Genomic DNA, 21669 nt, shown 5'->3' on the forward strand with positions numbered 1-21669 from the left:
CTGTAGATCTGTTTATACCATTGAGACATACTGCATTTTTTAGTTGGTTTACTTATTAAGTGAAAAACAGGTTAAAATAACAGTTTAGTGAATTATATACTGATACTTACAGCCTGACGTTTCTGTGGACGAAAAGTTTTTCCTAGAGTTGGTGTGCTGCTTCTCCTAATAGATGTTTGTTTTTCAGAGTGGAGGTGTTTCAGTAGTGCAGTACTCATAATTCTGTGTTTTTGTCTCCCTTATTACAGGTTCATGTCAGGGCTGGTCTTTTTCATGGTACTGAACTCCTCTGTAAAACCATCGTAAGCTCAGAGATATCAGGGAAAAATGATCACATTTGGAATGAACCACTGGAATTTGATATAAATACTTGTGACTTGCCACGAATGGCTCGATTATGTTTTGCTGTTTATGCAGTTCTGGATAAAGTGAAAACAAAAAAGTCAACTAAAACTATTAATCCCTCTAAATATCAGACCATCCGGAAATCTGGGAAAGTGGTAATTATATACTACCGAAAAGTTTTTACAATGGAATAATTTTAAGAGTCTTTGAAATAATTGAATAACATGTGAAATGATAACATATAACTTTCGTCCCTATGAAGTGATTTTAAAAAGATGATAGATCTTCATTTTTATGTTCTGTTCATTTATTTCTCTTTTGGCAAATTATTTTAGCAAATACTGTATGGTAAGTGTTCCATTATAAATATAATACTTTAGAAAATAAAGATAAAAAAGAATGAAAGGATTAAAAAACTATTTCCACAGTACCTTAACTGAAATTCTATGTGCCACATATGCTCAAACATTCAGATTTTTGTGAATATTAGAAAGATTGTACAGTATACTTTATTCAACACATCTGTGGAGCTTGGATCACAAATCTGTAATCAAACACATCATTGTTTGGCAGTGAAGTATATGAATAGTCACATTAAATGAGACAAATGTAGAATATTAGTTACTTCATGCATTTCTGGCCATGTTTTGCTGTCATACGAGTTATGAATAAACTTTTAGTTTTCAGTTTCTTAGATTTCGAAATTGAGGAAAAAGGGTGTACCTGTTCTCATATTCCATTTCATATTTTTAGTCCTGTCTTTTTCATTTTCTTTTAAGTTTATGAAAAGTTGTTTTGGAGGGATGGGGACATGAATTTTATATATTTAAAAAAAAACTGGTTGCTGTATTTATGTACATGAATTTGTGTCCTTTATTCTTTAATGTAAGAATTAAGCAGGCTCTTCCTCTGGTTATTATCATACAGTTTTTTAAAAATAAATTTTAGGGTATAAAAGTCACAGAAGAGTACTTCCTTAGTATTTTTTCTTACACTGATAAAGAATTTTACTCAAAGTATTTGACTGTTTATAAGGTTTTTTGATAAACTATGACCACGTTAATTGGTCTACGTGTCTAGGCTTCCTTCTAAGAAATACAAATAAATGCTACAATACCTACAGACATTGTCTTCTCCTACATTAAGGTTTAATGAGGTGTAAAGCTCATAAAACATATAACATGATATATCATACGTATTTTCTTGAATCATTAAAAATTCCTCATCATTTGCATTGTTTATATAAGAAATAATGTTTTTTGGATACATTATTTCATCATGAGACATTAGTTGACTTTCAGAATTTTCTTGAACCATTGTAAAGATCTAGAACATTTTTCCATGTACAGCTCGTTTTATTTAGGATGATTTTTTTGGAAATCATCAGGAACTGTAGATATTTCTAGATCTAAATTTTTGAAACAAAGGGCGTGTACATGTTTACCTGCTGAAGTTCTTTTTCAGGATATTTATACAGTGGTATCTTTTTCAACAGCATTATCCTGTAGCATGGGTAAATACGATGGTTTTTGACTTTAAAGGACAGTTGAGATCTGGAGACATAATACTGCACAGCTGGTCTTCATTTCCTGGTAAGACTTATATCCTAATCCTTAAAGAGTAACTTTTGGCATGTGGACTAGTTAGTTTCTTTATGACTCACTATTCTTTCAGTTTAGTAAAGAAACCATCTTTTAGTATCTTTATTATTTATTCTAAAACAGATGCCCACAGATTGTTTTAATGTATTTAAAAAGTGATTTGTATCTGAAGATATTTGTTATCCTGGTGAATATGTTCTTGCTTTAAAAGTTTTATTTTTATAGATTTTGGAGAAATTCTCCTAAGGAACAATGTCTTCTTTGTAACAACCTTTTTGCTTCTAGTTGTACTAAATTTCTACACTAATAGAAGGAACATTCACTAATATGGGAAGAATAGTAAAAACACAAGTGTTTAGTTGGCTTTAACCTGAAATTTGAGCTAAGAGGAGCACCTTCCATATTCCTATATTTCTGAAGTATTATTCAGAGCACCCCAACAAGGGAACCAGTTTTGTAACACTTACAATTTAGGTTCAGTTTGGTTCAAAAGTAGGATTTGTACAGAAGACTGCTTGATTCTTTCCATTATTCCATACTGTGTTTCCTGAATGTTTGAAATTTTTAGTATAAACTTTGCATTATAATAGTAATTTTCATTCCCCCCTGCCTTCATAGTTTGTTAATACAGTTAATAAAATTGTGAAATTACTTGCATTTTAAAGTTATTTTTTGGGTGACAGATACTTGAAAATGTTTATTAGTAGTTGACATCTGAGAAATTGGTTTTGGATAATCAGTTATTTACAGACATATTTAAAACTTATGTTCTAATATTTTATGTATGTATATATTCTTCAGTTACTGCCCTTTCCTCATATACCTGTAGTAGTTTTTACTAATCATGTTTTCCCCCAAATATAAGAGAGTAGTGTGCATTTATATATTTCTTAAGAGAAACTGTGAGCTTCATAGTTAGAGTAAAAATTATGCATTTCAGCAGTTACACCTTTTTGAAAATTTTAATTTAGACTCACACATGTTCTCCAGAATCACCAAGCAACTCGATTGGTATTTTTAGTAAAATAGACAATTTTGGGAAGTATTAACTTGGCATACTATGAGCCTGACTTTATCTCTAACAAAATGTAATGTGAAAAATAATAAATGAACACATTTGCTATGCATGTATGAGCTCTAGAATTGTCACTTTATCCCAGTAGGAGTGAAGCTGAAAAAAAGGAACTACAAATAATCTATTGTCTTGAGTCCCTAGGCCATCATTAAATGGTATATAATCACATTACTGATTGCTTTTTCATCTTTCCAGATTTCTTTGCATATACACTAGGAAATACAAATGTAGATTTCTATTTTTCTTCTAGTCTTAAAATAGCATTCTGTGCAGTGTTCTCCTTTTTTTCCCTTTAACCTTATCCATCTATATAGAATGCTGCTGCTGTTCTTAAACCAGACTTACCTTATGATAATTTAAGCAGTGTTATAGTGAATAATCTTGCTTATGTGCAGGTATATGTCTAAAATAAATTCCTAGAGGTGGGTCTGTTAAGTTAAAGAATAAATACATTTGTTATTGTACACCTGTAACTGATATAACACTCTATGTTAGCTAACTGAAATTAAAATAAAAACTTAAAAAAACTTGGAATTTTAAAATAAAAAAAAGAATAAATAAGTTTGTTATTTTGATAATCATAAATTGCTCTCCAGTTGAGGTTGTACCAAGTTGTACTTTCTATTTATAAAATATATTAGAGTGCTTTTTTGGTAATCAGTTTTAAGCAAGGTTACCTCTCTATGTTTGTTAGTAAGAATACTAAAATGCTGCATTTTACTTTAGCTAGATTGTATGTGGTAGGACAAAGGAGTATAATGCTACCAGATAGCATAAGTATAGGATTTTAATTTGCTGAGAAATCTGCTTTAGAGGTATTTAAATGAGAATTTCTCCCTTCTCAGTGACAACAGAATCTGAAATTTGAGAGTATTAAACAACTCAAGCTAGAATTGATCAACGAGCTTAAACGTGGAAATACTCAAAGATTTTCTAGTGGAACTCCTGGGTAGCTAAGGTGGTTGGCATCTGCCTTCATTTTAGCTCAGGTCACTAACACCAGGTCCTGGGATTCCTGCCTGTCCCCCACACCCCCACCCCAACAGCCTCCCTGCTCACTAGGGAGTCTGCCTCTCCCCTTCCCTCCCCACCCCACCCCTGCTCCTGTTCTCTCTCTCTCTCTCTCTCTCAAATTAATAAATAAAAAGAATATTTTCTGGCATTGGTAAATAATTTGAGTATGCATAATATCTGGACATTAGGCCTGGACACAATGGATTTTTATTTCCTTAGGAGAGAACAGCTGTGCTAAAAGTCTGTATAAGAAGGAGATAATAGTTTGGAGAGGAGAGACTTTAGGTTGTACTGCTAATTCCGTTTTCTTGAGTTTATTGTCTCTTCGACAGTTTACTTATCTGTGAAATGAAAAAGTTTTATGAGAACACTGAACTGTAAGAATCCCATGCACAATTCTGTGAATGTACCATGGGGGAGCAGAGGGAGTACCTTAAAGAAATAAGCAGTTTATTCGGTTAAAGGAGTACCATTTGAATGGAGTGTTGCAGAAACTATCAGAGAGTCCTTTAACTGTTATCAGCAGTTTATGGGCTAATTGAGGACCATAAACAACATTAGATTTGTCTGAAAGAATGTCATTGATGATTCTCAGAATATCAGTTTCGGTACTGTGATGACCATGGAAAATAAGGAATCCATATATGTGGTGAAGTAATAAAAATTCTGTGGGTCACTTTATATTGATGGAGAACAGTTCCCATTAAGTTTTTTTTTCAAGACTGAGAATACTAGTCAAATTTGAAGAAAGAGGTGAAGTAGGTATTTTTATAAACTTTCTCATTTTAGAGCTGTATGTAAACTTACATTCAATTCTTATATCAAGTATTAACAGAATGTTAGAAGCTTACTGATACGATTGTCTGCCAAATTCCTTAGGTGGCATAGTTGTAAAATAACTTTCTACTAAGGATTTATTTTAGTTTAGTTTTTAAAAACATTTTTTAAGAATCAAAATTATTTGTATATTTTAGATGAACTTGAAGAAATGTTGAATCCAATGGGAACTGTTCAAACAAATCCATATACTGAAAATGCAACAGCTTTGCATATCAAATTCCCAGAAAATAAAAAACAACCTTATTATTATCCTCCCTTCGATAAGGTAAGCTGATTATTTAAAGAATCAGTATGCATGAAAATCACTGAATCATTAGTTCTTGGCTCTGTGTGTTTATAGTTTAAGCTTTCCATGTTTGTTTCTCTTTCAAAACGTCACATACATTGGCAGCTTGGTTCAGTGGAAAGACCACTGAGCATGGAGCCAACTAAACTTGTATTTAATCTTGGCTTTATCACTGACCAGGTGAGAAATAATATCTCTGAAGGTCAGGTTTCTCATTTATAAAATGAGGAAATCATAATTGTTCTCTTGGGTTCTTTTCAATTTAAAATGATAGTAAATGCATTCATATAAGTCTGAGTATGTGATACATACATTGAAGCTTGCCCAGCATCTTAGTTTAGGAACTAAAGACATGATCACTGCTGTGTCAGAATTGGTATTCAAAGAACAGAAGATTTATGTTGACTATTACTATTAGTAAAACTTCCTAAGATACTGTTACTTGTATAGAATCTGTAGCAAGGACTTCCATTTCTAAACATGTTTCCTTAGTATACAAACTGCTTATCTTAGGTATCAGGAGGGTATCTGCTGGAGTTGAAAATGGGGCTATGCTAATTTACATTCTGAGAGCTAAGCAGTCATATGTTTTATCTTCAGGTTTGGCATCTTTGTTTCAGGTATGATTGATGCAATTTTTATGAGAAAATCTTAGAGCAGATTCTCAGATAGTAACAAGTTTATTTTATTTCCTTCATCTATGTGAGAAAAGCTTCCTTTAAAAATTAGTATTATACTAAATAATATTCACATTAATCCATCTTTAGACTTAATCGTATTTTAAAATTCAGCACTGCCAGACCTGTATAGAGTATATTTTAAAAGTAATATGTAAATTAAATTTATGTTACCTAATGTTTCTTCTTTACTCTCATTTTCATTGAATTTTATCCACATAAGGCAACTTTTCATTTCCAATTCTTCTGAAATGATTTTCTGACCAATAGTATACAACCAAATTAAATTTTGTGGTTAATACAGTTGAAATCCCAAATATGTCAAGAACCGTATGCCTTAGTGTACACTGAGTTGGAAAAGGTACATTTTTAACTCATCCATTGCATTCGTGCCATGGCTTTATTCCTTAGAATAGCAATTTAACCAAAAGGCATAGTTACTTGTGATACATTTTATATTCCAAGCTATGGCTATTTTTGTGTTCACTTATAGTATGTGTTCAACAATCAGTTATAGTTTCTTGTGGATCAAATGAGGTGCTTTTTGAAGCATTTTTACAACTATTCTATGCAAATATATGTAGTTTTCATGTTATATTTCAGGAGAAGTCCAGTTTCTTTAAAATGTTTTATTTCAACACTGCTTAAGTCACTAAACTTTCCTTTTGCCTTTGTAATCTCTTAGAGAGTCCGTCTTTGAAAATCAACTTGCAATAGAGGATTTGTCTTTAAATATATATAAATATACTTACTGAGATTTTATAAAAATTGTATAATTTATAAGTGCACATTTAAAAAATCAAATAATACAGATAGAAAAAGCGAAAGTTCCCTGTATTCTTTTTATTTAATTTAATGATTTTTGTTGTGATCATTTGTGTACATTTTGCTTTTCAAGACAATTTTATGGTTATTGATAATTTTAATAACTAATTTCATTTTGTCATTATAAAAACTGTATGAAATAGGATAAGAGTTATCACTACACTTTACATTTGAGGATACAGTTAAATTATTCATTTAGTATTATGTAAGTCAGTAACTGGATATAAATCTTCAGATTCTTTAACCACTGATTTTCCCATCTTTTTAAGAATCAGAGCTCCCTTTGAAGTAAAAAAATTAAAAAGATATTTTTAGATTATTCCCTGATAGTCTACTTTTTTATGTTAATTTAGAAAAAAAATGACAAAAGAGAAAAACTTACTTATTTAGTAATTCTTACATATCTTTGCATTTTCTTAATCAAAAAATACTTACCTGTATTTAAAATTCTTTCACATACCAAGGAATTCTTTCACATACATATTCAAGCCATTGCTTATTTTATCTACAGACAATGCTAGTGTACCCTAGGAGTCACAGTACCATTGACTCTCAGTTGTCAGGAGTTTGAAGATTGGGAATCACCACATAATACCATTTTGCATTTAAAATTGATGTTTACATTGTAAAGCATAGAAATGTCAGACCCTATGTTGTTTTTTGTAGTCTAAGTACAATTATAATCGTTTACAATTAAAATTTTACAAATACAAGCACCAGAATTTAATTTAAAACTTTTTTTTAACAGATAATTGAGAAGGCAGCTGAGATTGCAAGCAGTGACAGTGCTAATGTATCAGTAAGTATCAAGATTTTAAATGGCCCTTTCTTATTATAACGTTGTGCTCATTTTTAGTTACCTTCATCTGATTTATGCTGATGACTTACAGACTGTATGTGAATATGTACATACTAATGTTTTGTTGAATGGCAGCTGTTTGTAGGTATTCTGTGTTCAATGGTAAACCCTTTTCTGATATAAGCACAGGCTTAGCAGCTTGTCTTTTTTTTTTTTTTTTAATTTAGTTAATTTATTTTTTAAGTTGGCTCCGCACCCAACCTGGGGCTTGAACTCACAAACCTTGAGATCGAGAGTTGGATGTGCTGTTGACTGAGCCAGACAGGTGCCCTCAGTAGCTAGTCTTTAAGAGATGCCGTGGCACCTCCTCATAGAGTAACAGTACTGTTCTTGTAAATATTATTCAGTTGAATGAAGAGGCTGTAATTTTCTTTCGTCTTCACCTGTAACAGCAGATATAATCAGGTCAGGATTTACAGTGCTAGGGAACCAGTTTTCTTCCATCTTGGTGCTCTGTCTTGTTAATATGTAGTTTCTGTCTCATGGTTTAAATACTAGTGCTTCAGCTTCTCATATTGTTATGGTCCAGCCAGCAGGAACAGGAAAAGCAAGAATAGAGGCCACACCTATTCTTTTTGAGGAAATCATTAATATGCCTCATTGCTGCTCACATCTTATTAGGCAGGAATTAGTCACATGGCCATATTTTAACCACAGATGAGGCTGGAAATAGTCTTTAGTTGGCCAGGCATGTGCTTGGCTAAGAATAAGAGATCCTAGTTAATAAAGGAAGAGCAGAAAGAGTACTATGGGACATACGGCAGTCTCTGCCATAGACACTATGCCTCTCATTTTTACCAGAGACTACAAAATAGATTATTTTGTTTAGTTTACAATATTTGTAATATTTCTATCACTTATACTTTTTAGCTTAATTTTTTGACTATTAAAATAGTTTAAGACGTTGCTGAGTCTAATCTGATACTCTCTTTTAATGTTAACCTGTTTACAATTTTTATGTGTTTTCAGTATAGAGCATACATTTTATTTACATAAAATGGCAATAATAGGGCGCCTGGGTGGCTCAGTGGGTTAGGCCGCTGCCTTCGGCTCGGGTCATGATCTCAGGGTCCTGGGATCGAGTCCCGCGTCCGGCTCTCTGCTCAGCAGGGAGCCTGCTTCCCTCTCTCTCTGCCTGCCTCTCTGTCTACTTGTGATCTCTGTCTGTCAAATAAATAAATAAAATCTTAAAAAAAATTGGCAATAATAGAGAGGCCAGGTGGCAAAATGGAGATAATGTATATTTTTATCATTTACACAGAATCAGAGCACTATTTTATGTTGGCTAGTTGGAGAAATGTCTGGCCCAGGGTGTCTTCTACTTTGCCCTTAGAGTTCTCAAAAATATCCATAGTCCTGCAGTGCAAGTCATCTACTATAAATACTTCGAGCACTTCTCTTTAGTGAAATAAAAGAAGTTTATTACAAGTATACACTTACCAATTTGTCCATCAGTTATATTGAAGATACTGTGGGTTCTGTTCCAGACCACTGCAATAAAGGGAATATCATGATAGCATTAGTTGTGAGTTTTTTGGTTTCCCAGTGCATATAAAAGTTAGGTTTACACGATACTGTAGTCTGTCACGTGTGCAGTAGCATTATGCCTAAAAAACAATGTATATGCCTTAATTTTAAAATACTTTTTACTTTAAAAAATGCTGATCATTATCTGATCTTTCAGCAAGTTGTAATCTTCTTGCTGATAGAAGTTCTTGATGTTTATGGCGACTGACTGATCAGGGTTGGGGTTGCTGAAGATTGTTGGGATAGCTGTGGCAGTTCTTAAATTAAGCCCACAATGAAGTTTGCTGCATTAATTGACTCTTCTTCCTTTTATGAATGATTTCTTTGCAGCATACAATCTTTTTGGTAGCGTTTTACCCACAGTAGAACTTCTTTTAAAATTAGGTCAGTCTTCTCCAACCCTGCTGCTGCTCAACTAAGTTTATGTAATATTCTAAATCTTTTGTTGTCATTTCAGTAGTCTTTACGGCATCTTCACCAGCAGTATGTTCCATCTTAAGAAACCACTTTCTTCGCTCATCCATAAGAAGCAAGTCCTCATCCGTTCAAGTTTTTTCATGAAATTGCAGCAATTCAGTCACATCTTCAGGCTTCACTTCTAATTCTAGTTCTCTTGCTGTTTTTACCGTATCCGCATTTACTTCCTCCACTAAGTTCTTGAACCACTCAAAGTCATCTGTGAGGGTTGGAATCAACTTCTTCCAAACTCCTTGTAAATATTGATATTTTGACCTCTTCCATGAATCCAAAATGTTCTTAATGGCATCTAGAGTGGTGAATCCTTTCCAGAAGGTTTTCAGTTTACTTTGCCCAGACCCATCAGAGGCATCACTCTGTATGTACCTTTGATTTTATGAAATAAATTTCCTAAATAATGAGATTTGAAAGTCAAAATTACTCCTCGGTCCATGGGCTACAGGATGGATATTGTGTTAGCAGGCATGAAAACAACATCAGTCTCATTATATGTCTCCATCAGAGCTCTTGGGTGATCAGGAACATTGTCAGCATTAATGTTTTGAAAAGAATCTTTTTTTATGACCAGTAGGTCTCAGTAGTGAGCATAAAATATTCAGTAAACCATTTTGTAAACATACGTGCTGCCATCAGGCTTTGTTGTTCCATATATAGAACATAGGCAGACTAGATTTAGCATAATTCTTAAGTGTCCTAGGATTCTGGAGTGGTCATTGAGCACTGGCTTCACCTTAAAGTCACCAGCTGTTTTAGCTCCCAGAAAGAGAGTCCATCTGTCCTTTGAAGCTTTGAAGCCAGGCATTGACTTCTGCTCTCTAGCTGTGAAAGTCATAGATAGCAGTCTCTTCTAATAGAAAGCTATTTCATCTACATTGAAAAGCTCTTGTTTAGTGTAGCCATCTTCATTAATGATCTTAGCTAGATTTTCTGGGCAACCTCTTGCAGCTTCTGTGTCAACACTTGCTTCTCCTTGCATTTTTATGTTACGGAGATATTAAACCTCTTAACTTCTTTTAGCTTCAAACTGTTCTCCTGCAGCTTCCTCACCTCTCTCAGCCTTCATGGACTTCGGGAGAGTTAGGGCCTTGTTTGCATTAGGCTTTGGCTTAAGGGAATGGTTTGATCTTTTATCTATACCACAAACACTTTCTCCATATCAGCAATAAGTCTCTTTTGCTTTCCTGTCATTAATGTGTTCACTGGAGTAGCACTTTTCATTTCCTTCAAGAACTTTTCCTCTGCATTCACCACTTGGCTAATTTTTTGGCACAAAAGGCCTAGCTTTTGTCTGTCTTGGCTTTCGACATGCCTTCCTACTAAGCTGTGTCATTTCCAGCTTTTGATTTAAAGTGTGAGACGTGCAACTCTTCCATTCACTCTAACACTTAGAAGCTATTGTAGGGTTATTAATTGGCTTAATATCAATATTGTTGTGTTTTAGAGAATGAGGAAGCCCTAGGAGAGAGAGAGATGGGAACAGCTGGTTGGTGGAGCAATGAGAATGGGTACAATGTTTAATAAGTTTGCCATCTTCTGTGGTATGGTTCATGGCACCCCAAAAAATTAACAGTAGTAACAGCAAAGATTGCTGACCACCAGTCACTGTGACAAGTATAATAATAATGAGAAAGTTTGAAATATTCAGAGAATTACTAAAATGAGACATAGAGTGAGCAAATGCTGTTGGAAGAATGGCGCTGATGGACTTGCTTGATGCAGGGTTGCCACAGACCTTCAATTTGTAAAAAATATAGCACAGTATCTGTGAGGTATAATAAAATAAGCCTGTACCAAAACAGATAATTACAGTTTTAGGTTTCAGAGATAATAGTTATATAAGGATATCTTCATTCTAATTCCTCGTTTTGTTACCCTTTATTAGTCTTTATATTGATCCCAAGTATTAGAAGGGTAACTGACAATTTTTACTACTTCTCTTATGCTTTTTACTGCTCCCTCACTTAAATCAGAAGGTTTCCTTCTTACTAAGGATGTGATATTCTCGCCCATGTTTGATGTGCCTTTTTTTTAAAAATTGGGGGCATAGTACAATTAATAAATAGTGAAACCAGAAATTAAAGTTATTCCTATAACTGCCATCTACTTTTTATCCTCAGAGATAACTGTGTCAGGAGTGTAGCTTATAGGTACTAATCCTAATGCAATATATGGATTTACATACCTTTATATATAATATATCCTTTTTTAAAAAAATTAATGAGATATATATATATATATAGTTTCTTTTTAATTTAATGCATTTGTGGATTTTGTCTCTTTCAGAGGTTCACTTCTCTCTTTTTATTTACTTTTTTATTTTTTTAAATTTATTTTTAAAAGATTATTTATTTATTTATTTATTTGACACAGAGAGAGAGATCACAAGTAGGCAGAAAGGCAGGCAGAGAAAGAGGGGGAAGCAGGCTCCCCGCTGAGCAGAGAGCCCGATGCAGGGCTCGATCCCAGGACCCTGAGATCATGCCTGAGCCAAAGGCAGAGGCTTAACCCACTGAGCCACCCAGGCGCTCTTCTTTTTATTTACTTTTTAAAAAAGATTTATTTATTTTAGAGAAAGAGTGAGAGTAACAGTGTGAGCAGAGGGAGAGGCAGTGGGAAAGGCAGTGAGAGAGGAATAGAAATCTCAAGTAGTCTCCCAAATGAGTACAAAGCCCCTGTCCCCCAGGGATCGATCCCAGGACCCTGAGATCATGACCTGAGCCAAAATCAAGAGTCAGAAGCTTAACTGACAGAGCCACCCAGGCATTCCCCACTTTTTAAAGTTTTTCAACATTTATTAGCAGCTATTAGTTATTGAACATACATACTCCTGGTTTTTTGTTTTTTTTGTTTTTTGTTTTTCTTCTTTCCCATTATTCTTTACTAAAATAGTGTTGTAATGAATATATTAGAGATACTTCTTTAAATATGTATTTTGTGTTTTTAAAAGTATGTATGTATGTATGTATTTATCTATTTAAGTAGGCTCTGTACCCAGCATGGGACTCCTGACCCCAAGACCAAGAGTCGCATGTTCCACTGACTGAACCAGCCACGTTCCCCTACATACATGTATTTTATCGGATGGATTCTTTGAAGTGAAATTATTAGATCAAAAGCATCCCTTTTTAAATAAGAATTCTGCCAAATTGTGTACCTTAAAATACCTTAAAATTTATAACCCCAGCCACACTGTGAAAGAGTTAGTATCATTTTACATATCCTCCAACCCTTTTAATACCTTTTTAACCCTTTTAGTATTTTAATCCATTGGACAAAAAATTGATGTCACACTACTTTAACTTGCATTTTTTTTTTAAGATTTTATTTATTTGTCAGAAAGAATGTACGTACAAGCAGGGGGAGCTGCAGGCAGAGCGAGTAGCAGACTCCCCATTAAGCAAGGAGCCCGATGCTGAACTAATGCTTCTATGAACATGAATATACAAATATCTTTTTAAGACTCTGTTTCAGTTCTTTAGGATATATATACATCCAGAAGTAGAATTGCTGAATCATATTGTAGTTTTCTTTTTAATTTTTTTAAGGAACTGCTATACTGTTTTCCACGATAGTTGTACCATTTTACATTCCCACCAGCTACAAAAGCAATGTTTTTTACATCCTTGCCATCACTTGTGTTTTTTTTTTTTTTTTAGATTTTATTTATTTGACAGACAGAGACCACAAGTAGGCAGAGAGGCAGGCAGAGAGAGAGAGGAGGAAGCAGGCTCCCCGCTGAGCAGAGAGCCCTATGTGGGGCTCGATCCCAGGACCCTGGGATCATGACCTGAGCTGAAGGCAGAGGCTTTAACCCACTGAGCCACCCAGGCGCCCCACTTGTGTTTTTTGACAGTAGCCATCCTAATAGGTGTTGGTATTTCTTAAAATCGTTGTGTGCCAAGGATCTTGGGTCTATAGAATAGGAAAAATGTGATCCTTGTAAATTATGATTATAGAATTGACAGTTTTTGTCTTCTTATCTGGTGGACCTCAACCTGAGGCTAATTTGCCCTTTGTGGGCCATTTGGCATTGTTTAGAGTTTTCTTGATTGTGAGGGTGTTCCCGGCATCTAGTGGGTAAAGTTCAGGGATCTGCTAAATTTCTACAAGGTACAGGACCATCTTTCTACAACAAAATAATAATAGCACTGAGGTTTAGAAACCCTGCTCTAATCTAAAACATCCATATTATAATTTTATCTTATTTTCTATTGTAGAAACTCAGGCATAAAATTTTAATGGTTGGCTTTGGAGAATGCAAATGTGATAACTTAAGCCAGTGTTCACAAGTCCTAGAAATCTACCTAGGAAGTTTTCTTAGGAGAATGATTTGGAGTTTTTACAGCCCTCAATTTTAGGGAAGGAAATATCAAAAATTTAAAAAATTTTTTCAACTTAACTGAAAATTTGCAGGATGTATTCAGAGAATTCCCATATAGCCTTCCATCAGCTTCCCCACCTGTTAACATTTTGGCACATTTGTTTTTGTTTTGTTTTGTTTTGTTTTTTAAAAGATTTCATTTATTCATTTGACAGAGAAAGCAGAAACGGGGGGAGTGGCAGGTAGAGGGTGAGGCAGAAGCAGACTCCCCAATGAGCAGGGAGCCCGATTTGGGGCTACATCTCAGGACCCCCAGATTATGCCTAAGCTGGGGCAGATGCTTAAATGACTGAGCCACCCAGGCACCCTGGGTGCAAGATACAGTAATAAATGTTTATTAAAACAAGTGGGTGAAAGTTTGATGGGAAACAGGACGGTTAGTCTCAAAATAGGCCCACAAAATACTTCTTGTTAACTTTATCCCAGAAAAACCTAGTAGACACTATCCTAATGAAGTAATACAAATTAACATCAAGGGGCACCTGCATGGTTCAGTGGGTTAAAGCCTCTGCCTTCGGCTCAGGTCATGATTTCAGGGTCCTGGGATTGAGCCCCGCATTGGGCTCTCTGCTCAGTGGGGAGCCTGCTTCCTCCTCTCTCTCTCTCTGCCTGCCTCTCTGCCTACTTGTGATCTCTGTCTGTCAAATAAATAAATAAAATCTTTTAAAAAATTAACATCAATAGCAATAGAAAAAATTAACATTATTTGCCTCCTGTCCGAGGCACACTCCACCACTTCATTGTATTCATACCAAAAATACATAGCTGGAATCTGATTATGACAAAACATTAGGCAAATACATGTTGAGTAACATTCTACAAAGTAATTGACCTGTATTCTTAGAAAATATCAGAGTCAGTGAAGGTAAGGAAAGACAGAGGAACTGTTTTAGAATGAAGAAAACTAACGATAAATGACAGCAAAATGCAACAGTTAAGCCTGGGTTGGATCCTAGACCTATAACAAACATTATTTAGAAAACTGGAAAAATTGAATGGAATATGTGAATTAGACATAGAACTATATCCGTATTATTTTCCTGATTTTTGTGAACAGATTCTAGTTAAGTATGAGAATTACCTTGTTTTTAGGAAATATACACTGAAGAATTGAGGAGTAGAAGGGAATATTGTGTGTATGCCACTTAATATTACATGTTAAGAGTCCTGATTCCATATGTGGAAAGTATTTAGAATCCAAGATTTGGGCACTGTATATGCTCATTGCTATTGGCGTGCACTTGTATCTAGGCCTTTTCACAAAACAGCTAGGTAATGTATATATATTTGCATATATTTGGGCATATATAAGCACCGAGATGTATTGCTTTATCTATTAAAAAACGTGAGCTCAATGTTTTTAATTTATTAGGTCCACCACTACAGGATTTTTTTTAGCCTTTGCCTTTCAATATTTGTAATTCTGTTCTCTGACATTGAGAAATCTAGATGTCTGTTAACCACAGTATATTTGCTTATTTGCTTAATCCCCTGTTTGTAATCAATCTCCCAGTCATGTAACTCTCTTGTCAGTTTGTCTGGCCACACATAGTTAATTCTGTCCTCAGCAGGCATACTGGTAGCATGCTGAGTTTAAGTATGACCAGTGAGGGGCACCTGGGTGGCTCAGTCGGTTAAGTGTCTGCCTTTGGCTCTGGTCATGATCCCAGGGTCCTGGAATTGAGTCCAACATTGGGTTCTCTGCTCAGCGGGGAGCCTGCTTCGTCCTCTCCCTCTGTTTGCTGCTCCCCCTGTTTGTGTGCTCGTGCACTCTCTCTCTCTCTCTGCCAAATACATAAATAAAATCTTTCAAAAAAAAAAATATGACCAGTGAGTTTTCCAGTCTTTCATTCCCCTCCCCTGAAACCAGCAACCACATCCCCCATTTAGAAGAGGAAAGAAGCACAGTCATTTTTTGATGTACTTATAGCAAAGTATATTTGCTTTGTTTTATTTTAGTTAGTAATGATTATTACATCATAATATGTGTATGATTTTGAAAAATCTAAGCATGAAGAAGGAGAATATGAATGTTACTCTTCATTGCTTTCTACCATTATTTTAGTTCAGGCATTTGAACAGGTGTATAAATTCACCATTTACCCTGTGCAGTCTAAGTTTTCATTACTGATTATTTGGGGTTTTGCAAAAGAATGTAAGATTCTGTGATTTCTTTGGGCTTCCTGCCACATTTCTGGTAGTTGTTTATTTTTACCTTGGCTTTATTCAGTGCTATGCTTTTCATAGCTCAGTAAACAATCATAGTACAATTATACAGCTGACCCTCTGTTCTCCCCTCTTCGTTTACTCTTAGGTCTTCAGGATATTTACTTACAGTAGGCTGTAGAGTCTAATTTTGATTCACAAAATTACAGTAGGTTTGTTGGCTTTTTGCCATATTTAACTTAATAGTGGTCTGTTTCTCTGACACGAACAGTTTAGACTCTATGTTGTTTGCAGTAACAGGTTTCAAGATGTGTAAGTGTAGGAGTTTGATTTTCAAATTCCGATGACTTTTGATGGTAACTTTTCAGAGAAACCTAGTCAAACCTGTAAAATAAAGCATACTCTTTTTAGGTTGAGGATCTGAATATAAAACCACTGTAATCATAGTCTCTGTGTGTGTGTGTGTGTTTAAAATAAAAGTTTTTTTTTAAATTTTTATTTTTTTTAAAGATTTTATTTATTCATTTGACAGAGATCACAAGTAGGCAGAGAGGCAGGCAGAGAGGGAGAGGAGGGGAAGCAGGCTCCGTGCTAAGCAGAGAGCCCGATGCAGGGCTCGATCCCAGGACCCTGGGATCATGACCTGAGCCGAAGGCAGAGGCTTTAACCCACTGAGCCACCCAGGCACCCAAGATTTTATTTTTTAAAGAGTAGTTTTAGGATCACAGCAAAATTGGGAGGAAGGTACAGAGATTTCCCATATATCCCTGTCCCTTCACATGCATATCCTTTCCCGTTATCAGCATCACTCACCACAGCAGTACATTTGTTACCAAAAACAAACCTACACTGACACATCATAATCACCTAAAGTCCTTAGTTTACCTTGGGTTTCATTCTTGGTGTTGTGTGCTTTGTGGGTTTAGACAAATGTATAATGATACTTATTTATCATTATCATATCATACAGAGTATTTTTACTCTCCTGCATATCCTCTATCCTCTTCCTGTTCATTCCCCCACCCTACCCCGGCAACCACTATTATTTTTATTTTCTTCATAATTTGACCTAAGTTTTGTATAATTTAGAAACATACAAAAAAAAAAAAAAAGAATCATACAGTTTGTAGTCTTTTCAAACTGGCTTCTTTCCCTTAGCAGGAATTAAGGTTCCTCCATGTCTTTGTGGCATGAAAGCTCATTTCCTCTTAGTGATAAATAATATTCCATTCTGTGTATTACAGTTTACCCATTTACCCCACTGAACGACATCTTGGTTGCTTCCAAGTTTTGACAGTTTTGAATAAAGCTGCTCTGAACATCTGTGTGCAGGTTTTTTGTGGGCATAAGTTTTCAACTCCTTTTGGTAAATACCAAGGAGCGTGATTACTGGATTGTATGGTAAGAGTATGTTTAGTTTGTAAGAAACTGTGAAACTGTCTTCCTCTGCGTGGTTGTAGTATTTTACATTCCTGCCACCAGTGAATAAGAGTTGTTCCACATCCTTGACAGCATTCAGTGTTGTCAGTGTTCTGAATTTTGACCATTATAATAGGTTGTAGTCTTATCTCATTTTTGTTTTAATTTGCATTTCCCTGATGACTTAGGATTTTAAGCATCTTTTTGTGTTTCTTTGCTGTGCCTGTATCTTATCTGATGAGGTGTTTGTTCAGGTCTTTGACTGGTATTTTAGTTTGATGGTTTATTTTCTAATAGTTAAGTTTTTAAAGTTCTTTGTTTATTTTGGATAACAGTCCTTTATCAGATAAGTCTTAACTACAGATATTTTCCCCCAGTCTGTAGCTTGTCTTTTCATTCTCTTGACAGTGTCTTTCACAGAGCAATTAATTTTAAATTTCATGAAGTAGTTAGTTTATCAGTTCTTTTATTGATGGGTCATGCATTTGGTGTTACATGTAAAAAGTCATTGCCAAACCCCAGGTCATCTAGGTTTTCTCCTATGTTATTTTCTGGGAGTTTAATAGTTTAGTATTTCACATTTATTTTTACTAAGTTGGGTAGTATCAGTCCTTCACCTTTTTCTTCTTCAGTATTGTGTTGGCTTTTCTGGGTCTCTTGCCACTCCGTATAACTTAAGAATCAGTTTGTCAATATCTACAAAATTTTGATGGAGTTTGCATTGAATCTCTTGATTACATTAGAAGAGCTAATTTTGGACATATATACAATCTTCCTATTCATGAACATGGAATATCTATTTAGTTATTTGATTTCTTTCATCAGAGATCCATAATTTTCATTATATGAATTTTGTACATATTTTGTTAGTTTAAGTTTTCATATTTTTGGGTGCTAATGTAAGTGATATTCGATTTTTAATTTAAAAACCACTTGTTTATTGCTGATATATGGGAAAGCAGTTTACTTTTGTTTACTAAATTGTGTCCTACAGTCTCGCTTTAATTATGCATTGGTTCCAATAATATTTTTGTTGATTCTTTCAGATTTTCTACATAGACATCTATGTAGATAATCATAACCCCCATTCTTTTGTACATATGTGTTATTTTGAACCTCATTACTTTAGAAAATTAGCATGACTATTTTAATGCTTATATGAAATTCCATTTAGAAACATCAAGTACAAAATTGTAAATAATAGAATATACATTTTTACAGAATCTTGCCAGGTTATTCTGGAGAGGGTTTTGTTTTTGTTTTTGTTTTAAGATTTTATTTATTTTAAAGAGAGCATACACACATGTGCATTTGGGTGGGAGAGAGGGAGAAGGAAAGAGAATCTCAAGCAGACTTCCCACAGAGTAGGGAACCCAGCACAAGGCTTAATCTCTGACCCTAAGGTCATGACCTGAGCTGAAAACCAGGAGTCCAGCCTTCAACTGACTGAGCCACCCAGGTGCCCCTGTTTTGTTTTTGTTCTTATTTTTAATGTATTTTGGCCTAAATAGTATAGTTCTACTTTAAGTATGGGGAAATGGATCTCTTTCTTTTAATGTTACTACAATTCAGAGTCTAGATCAAAAAAATAGATTGGGCCATCTTCATTATTTTAGTATATTCTTGTACAGATTGGGGAAGAAAATGGTGTAATGATATTTGTTTCATGTTTAGTTTTAGCCAGGATTCAGTTCTTTTTTTTCTTTTTTTTTTTTTTTAAAGATTTTATTTATTTCTTTATTTGACAGACTGAGCTCACAAGCAGGCAGGGGAGGGAGGGGGGGGAAACAGGCTCCCCGCGGAGCAGAGAGCCTGTTGGGGGCTTGATCCCAGAACCCCCGGGATCACTACCCAAGGTGAAGGCAGAGGCTTTTAACTCACGGAGCCACCCAGGTGCCCCAAGGATTCAGTTCTTAATCTAAATGGTTTTGATACCTCTGAACCAACAAGACACGTACACTTTTTTTTTTTTTTTTTTAAACTTTGTATGTTCGGGCATGTCTGGGTGGCTCAGTCTGTCTTTGAGTCATTCATGAACCCAGGGTCCTTCCAGGATCATGCTCCTTGTTCAGTGGGAGTTTGCTTCTTCCTCTGGCTGCCACTCTCCCTGCTTCTGCTCTTTCTTTCTCTCTGACAAATAAGTAAATAAACTCTTAAAAAAAAAAAAAAAACCCTAGTATGTTTGTTTTGTCTTTGTTGATTTGTTTATAGCAATTGAAAATTAAAATGGAAGGATAGAAAAAATCAATTTAAATAATAAAGGACTTTTTAATCCAAATTGCAATTCTGCCACCTAGTGTTTGCATGGATTTTTAAAGAAACAGGAAGGGGAAACCCCCTTTTTAGAACTCTTGGAGAATACTTTATTTCATCCTTAGCTTACAAATTTAATATGCTACCAACTTACGAAAATGGCGTCCATCTTTATTAATTTTTTTTAAGGGATTAGATCTTTAGTGTCTTATTTTAAAGCTTATAAATTGTTTATAAATTCCTTATATATAATTTTGCTAAGTGTTTGCCTGTGATGTTCATAGAATTAAATTATGTAATAAATGAGTAATTTTACTTTCTTAGAGTCGAGGTGGAAAAAAGTTCCTTGCTGTACTAAAAGAAATCTTGGACAGGGATCCCTTGTCTCAATTGTGTGAGAATGAAATGGATCTTATTTGGACTCTGCGGCAAGATTGCAGAGAGAATTTCCCACAGTCACTGCCAAAATTACTGCTGTCAATCAAGTGGAATAAACTTGAGGATGTTGCTCAGGTAACAGAACATAATTTTTCTAATTCTTTTTGGGGACATATATTACTTTGTTGATCTCATGTAAATTGTCCTTTCTTATATAGGGATATCTCCATAGGTTGGATAACTTTCTATAATAAGAGAAGTTTTCAGATTTTAAACTCTTACATATACTCTAAATGACAGACTAGAAAGTTCAAGATTTTAAATTCCCAGATTCTAGATGGGTTTCCTATATCTTCCACTAAGAACAATTAAAACATTGCTTTTGGTGTAATCATCTATAATTACTGCCTGCATGTAGTAGGTTCTGGATTATTTCTAACAGATTCATCAGTGAGCTCCAAAGTTTTAATTTTAAAATGACTTTAATCTTTGCATTGACTGTTCTAAAATGAATATGTATTGTTTGAAAATTACTTCTATTTCTAGAAGCTAATATTTTAGAGCATAAACCTTTTAGATCAGTTTTTAACATTCATTTTGGGTGGGCAGTATTTTTTTTTTAAGATTTTATTTATTTGACAGACAGAGATCACAAGTAGGCAGAGAGACAGGCAAAAGAGGGGGAAGCAGGCTCCCTCCTGAGAAAAGAGCCTGATACGGGCTCCATCCCAGGACCCTGATACCATGACCTGAGCCAAAGGCAGAGGCTTAACCTGCTGAGCAACCCAGGCGCCCCTGGGTGGGCAGTATTGATGAATGTTTGCTTTATGCAGAATAAAGAAAGGAAAAAAAGATTGTTCCCAAAAAGCCACCAAATTTTAGCTCCTTGATTTAATTTTGGAATCCTGTCGAAAAGCACTGACATTTATTGAATTCAGTTGGTTATCAATCCTCTACAGAAAGATCCTTGAAATGGTTTTTTAATCAGAATGAATACATTTGGTATATTAACCTAATCTGTTCACTTTACTTGGCTGAATTCAGCTGATCTTTTTAAAGGTTTTCTGGTCTTAGCAAGTCTATAATGACTTTTTAAAATTTAAAAAAAAATTTTAATTCCAGTATAATTAACATATAGTGTTATATTAGTTTCAGGTGTAAAAATCTATAATGACTTTCTAAAGTTTTCCAGAAATGCTTTTAATCATACACATTTTAATTTTTTTATTTTAATATTTTACTTCTGTAAGTTTAGAAAGGACTTGTTTTGAGTTTATTTCTAGTACTTAACTATTTTTTGAATAATGTTACGTAATTATAATGTGCCTTATTTAAACTGTTTATACAGTTAGACCATATGAACTTTACTTACTCTGAAAAGGAACTATTTCTGTATAGATTTAGTTGTTTTGACATAGTTATCTTCTAACCACTTACTTATTTAAATTCAAGGTTAGTTTTCTATGAACCCTCTTAATGGTAGAATATCAGCATTTTTTTAGTTGGCATGTTTGCTTGCTTCTAATGGATAGTGTCCAGTCCTAAC

At 34.5% G+C, this 21669-nt stretch overlaps 1 protein-coding gene across 1 annotated transcript in view; it reads left to right on the forward strand.

The window, feature by feature from the left end:
- The window catches only part of PIK3CB (phosphatidylinositol-4,5-bisphosphate 3-kinase catalytic subunit beta), a 194947-nt gene that overhangs the window by 120717 nt on the left and 52561 nt on the right, over positions 1-21669 (forward strand). The window contains exons 9-13 of the mRNA XM_080798202.1: positions 249-500; positions 1841-1937; positions 5010-5140; positions 7412-7462; positions 20070-20258. Coding sequence (XP_080654328.1) covers positions 249-500; positions 1841-1937; positions 5010-5140; positions 7412-7462; positions 20070-20258 — 720 coding nt within the window. The remainder of the gene's footprint in view (positions 1-248; positions 501-1840; positions 1938-5009; positions 5141-7411; positions 7463-20069; positions 20259-21669) is intronic.

The sequence above is a fragment of the Martes martes genome (genome assembly GCF_963455335.1).
Source record: "Martes martes genome assembly, chromosome: 1".
Lineage (NCBI taxonomy): Eukaryota > Metazoa > Chordata > Mammalia > Carnivora > Mustelidae > Martes > Martes martes.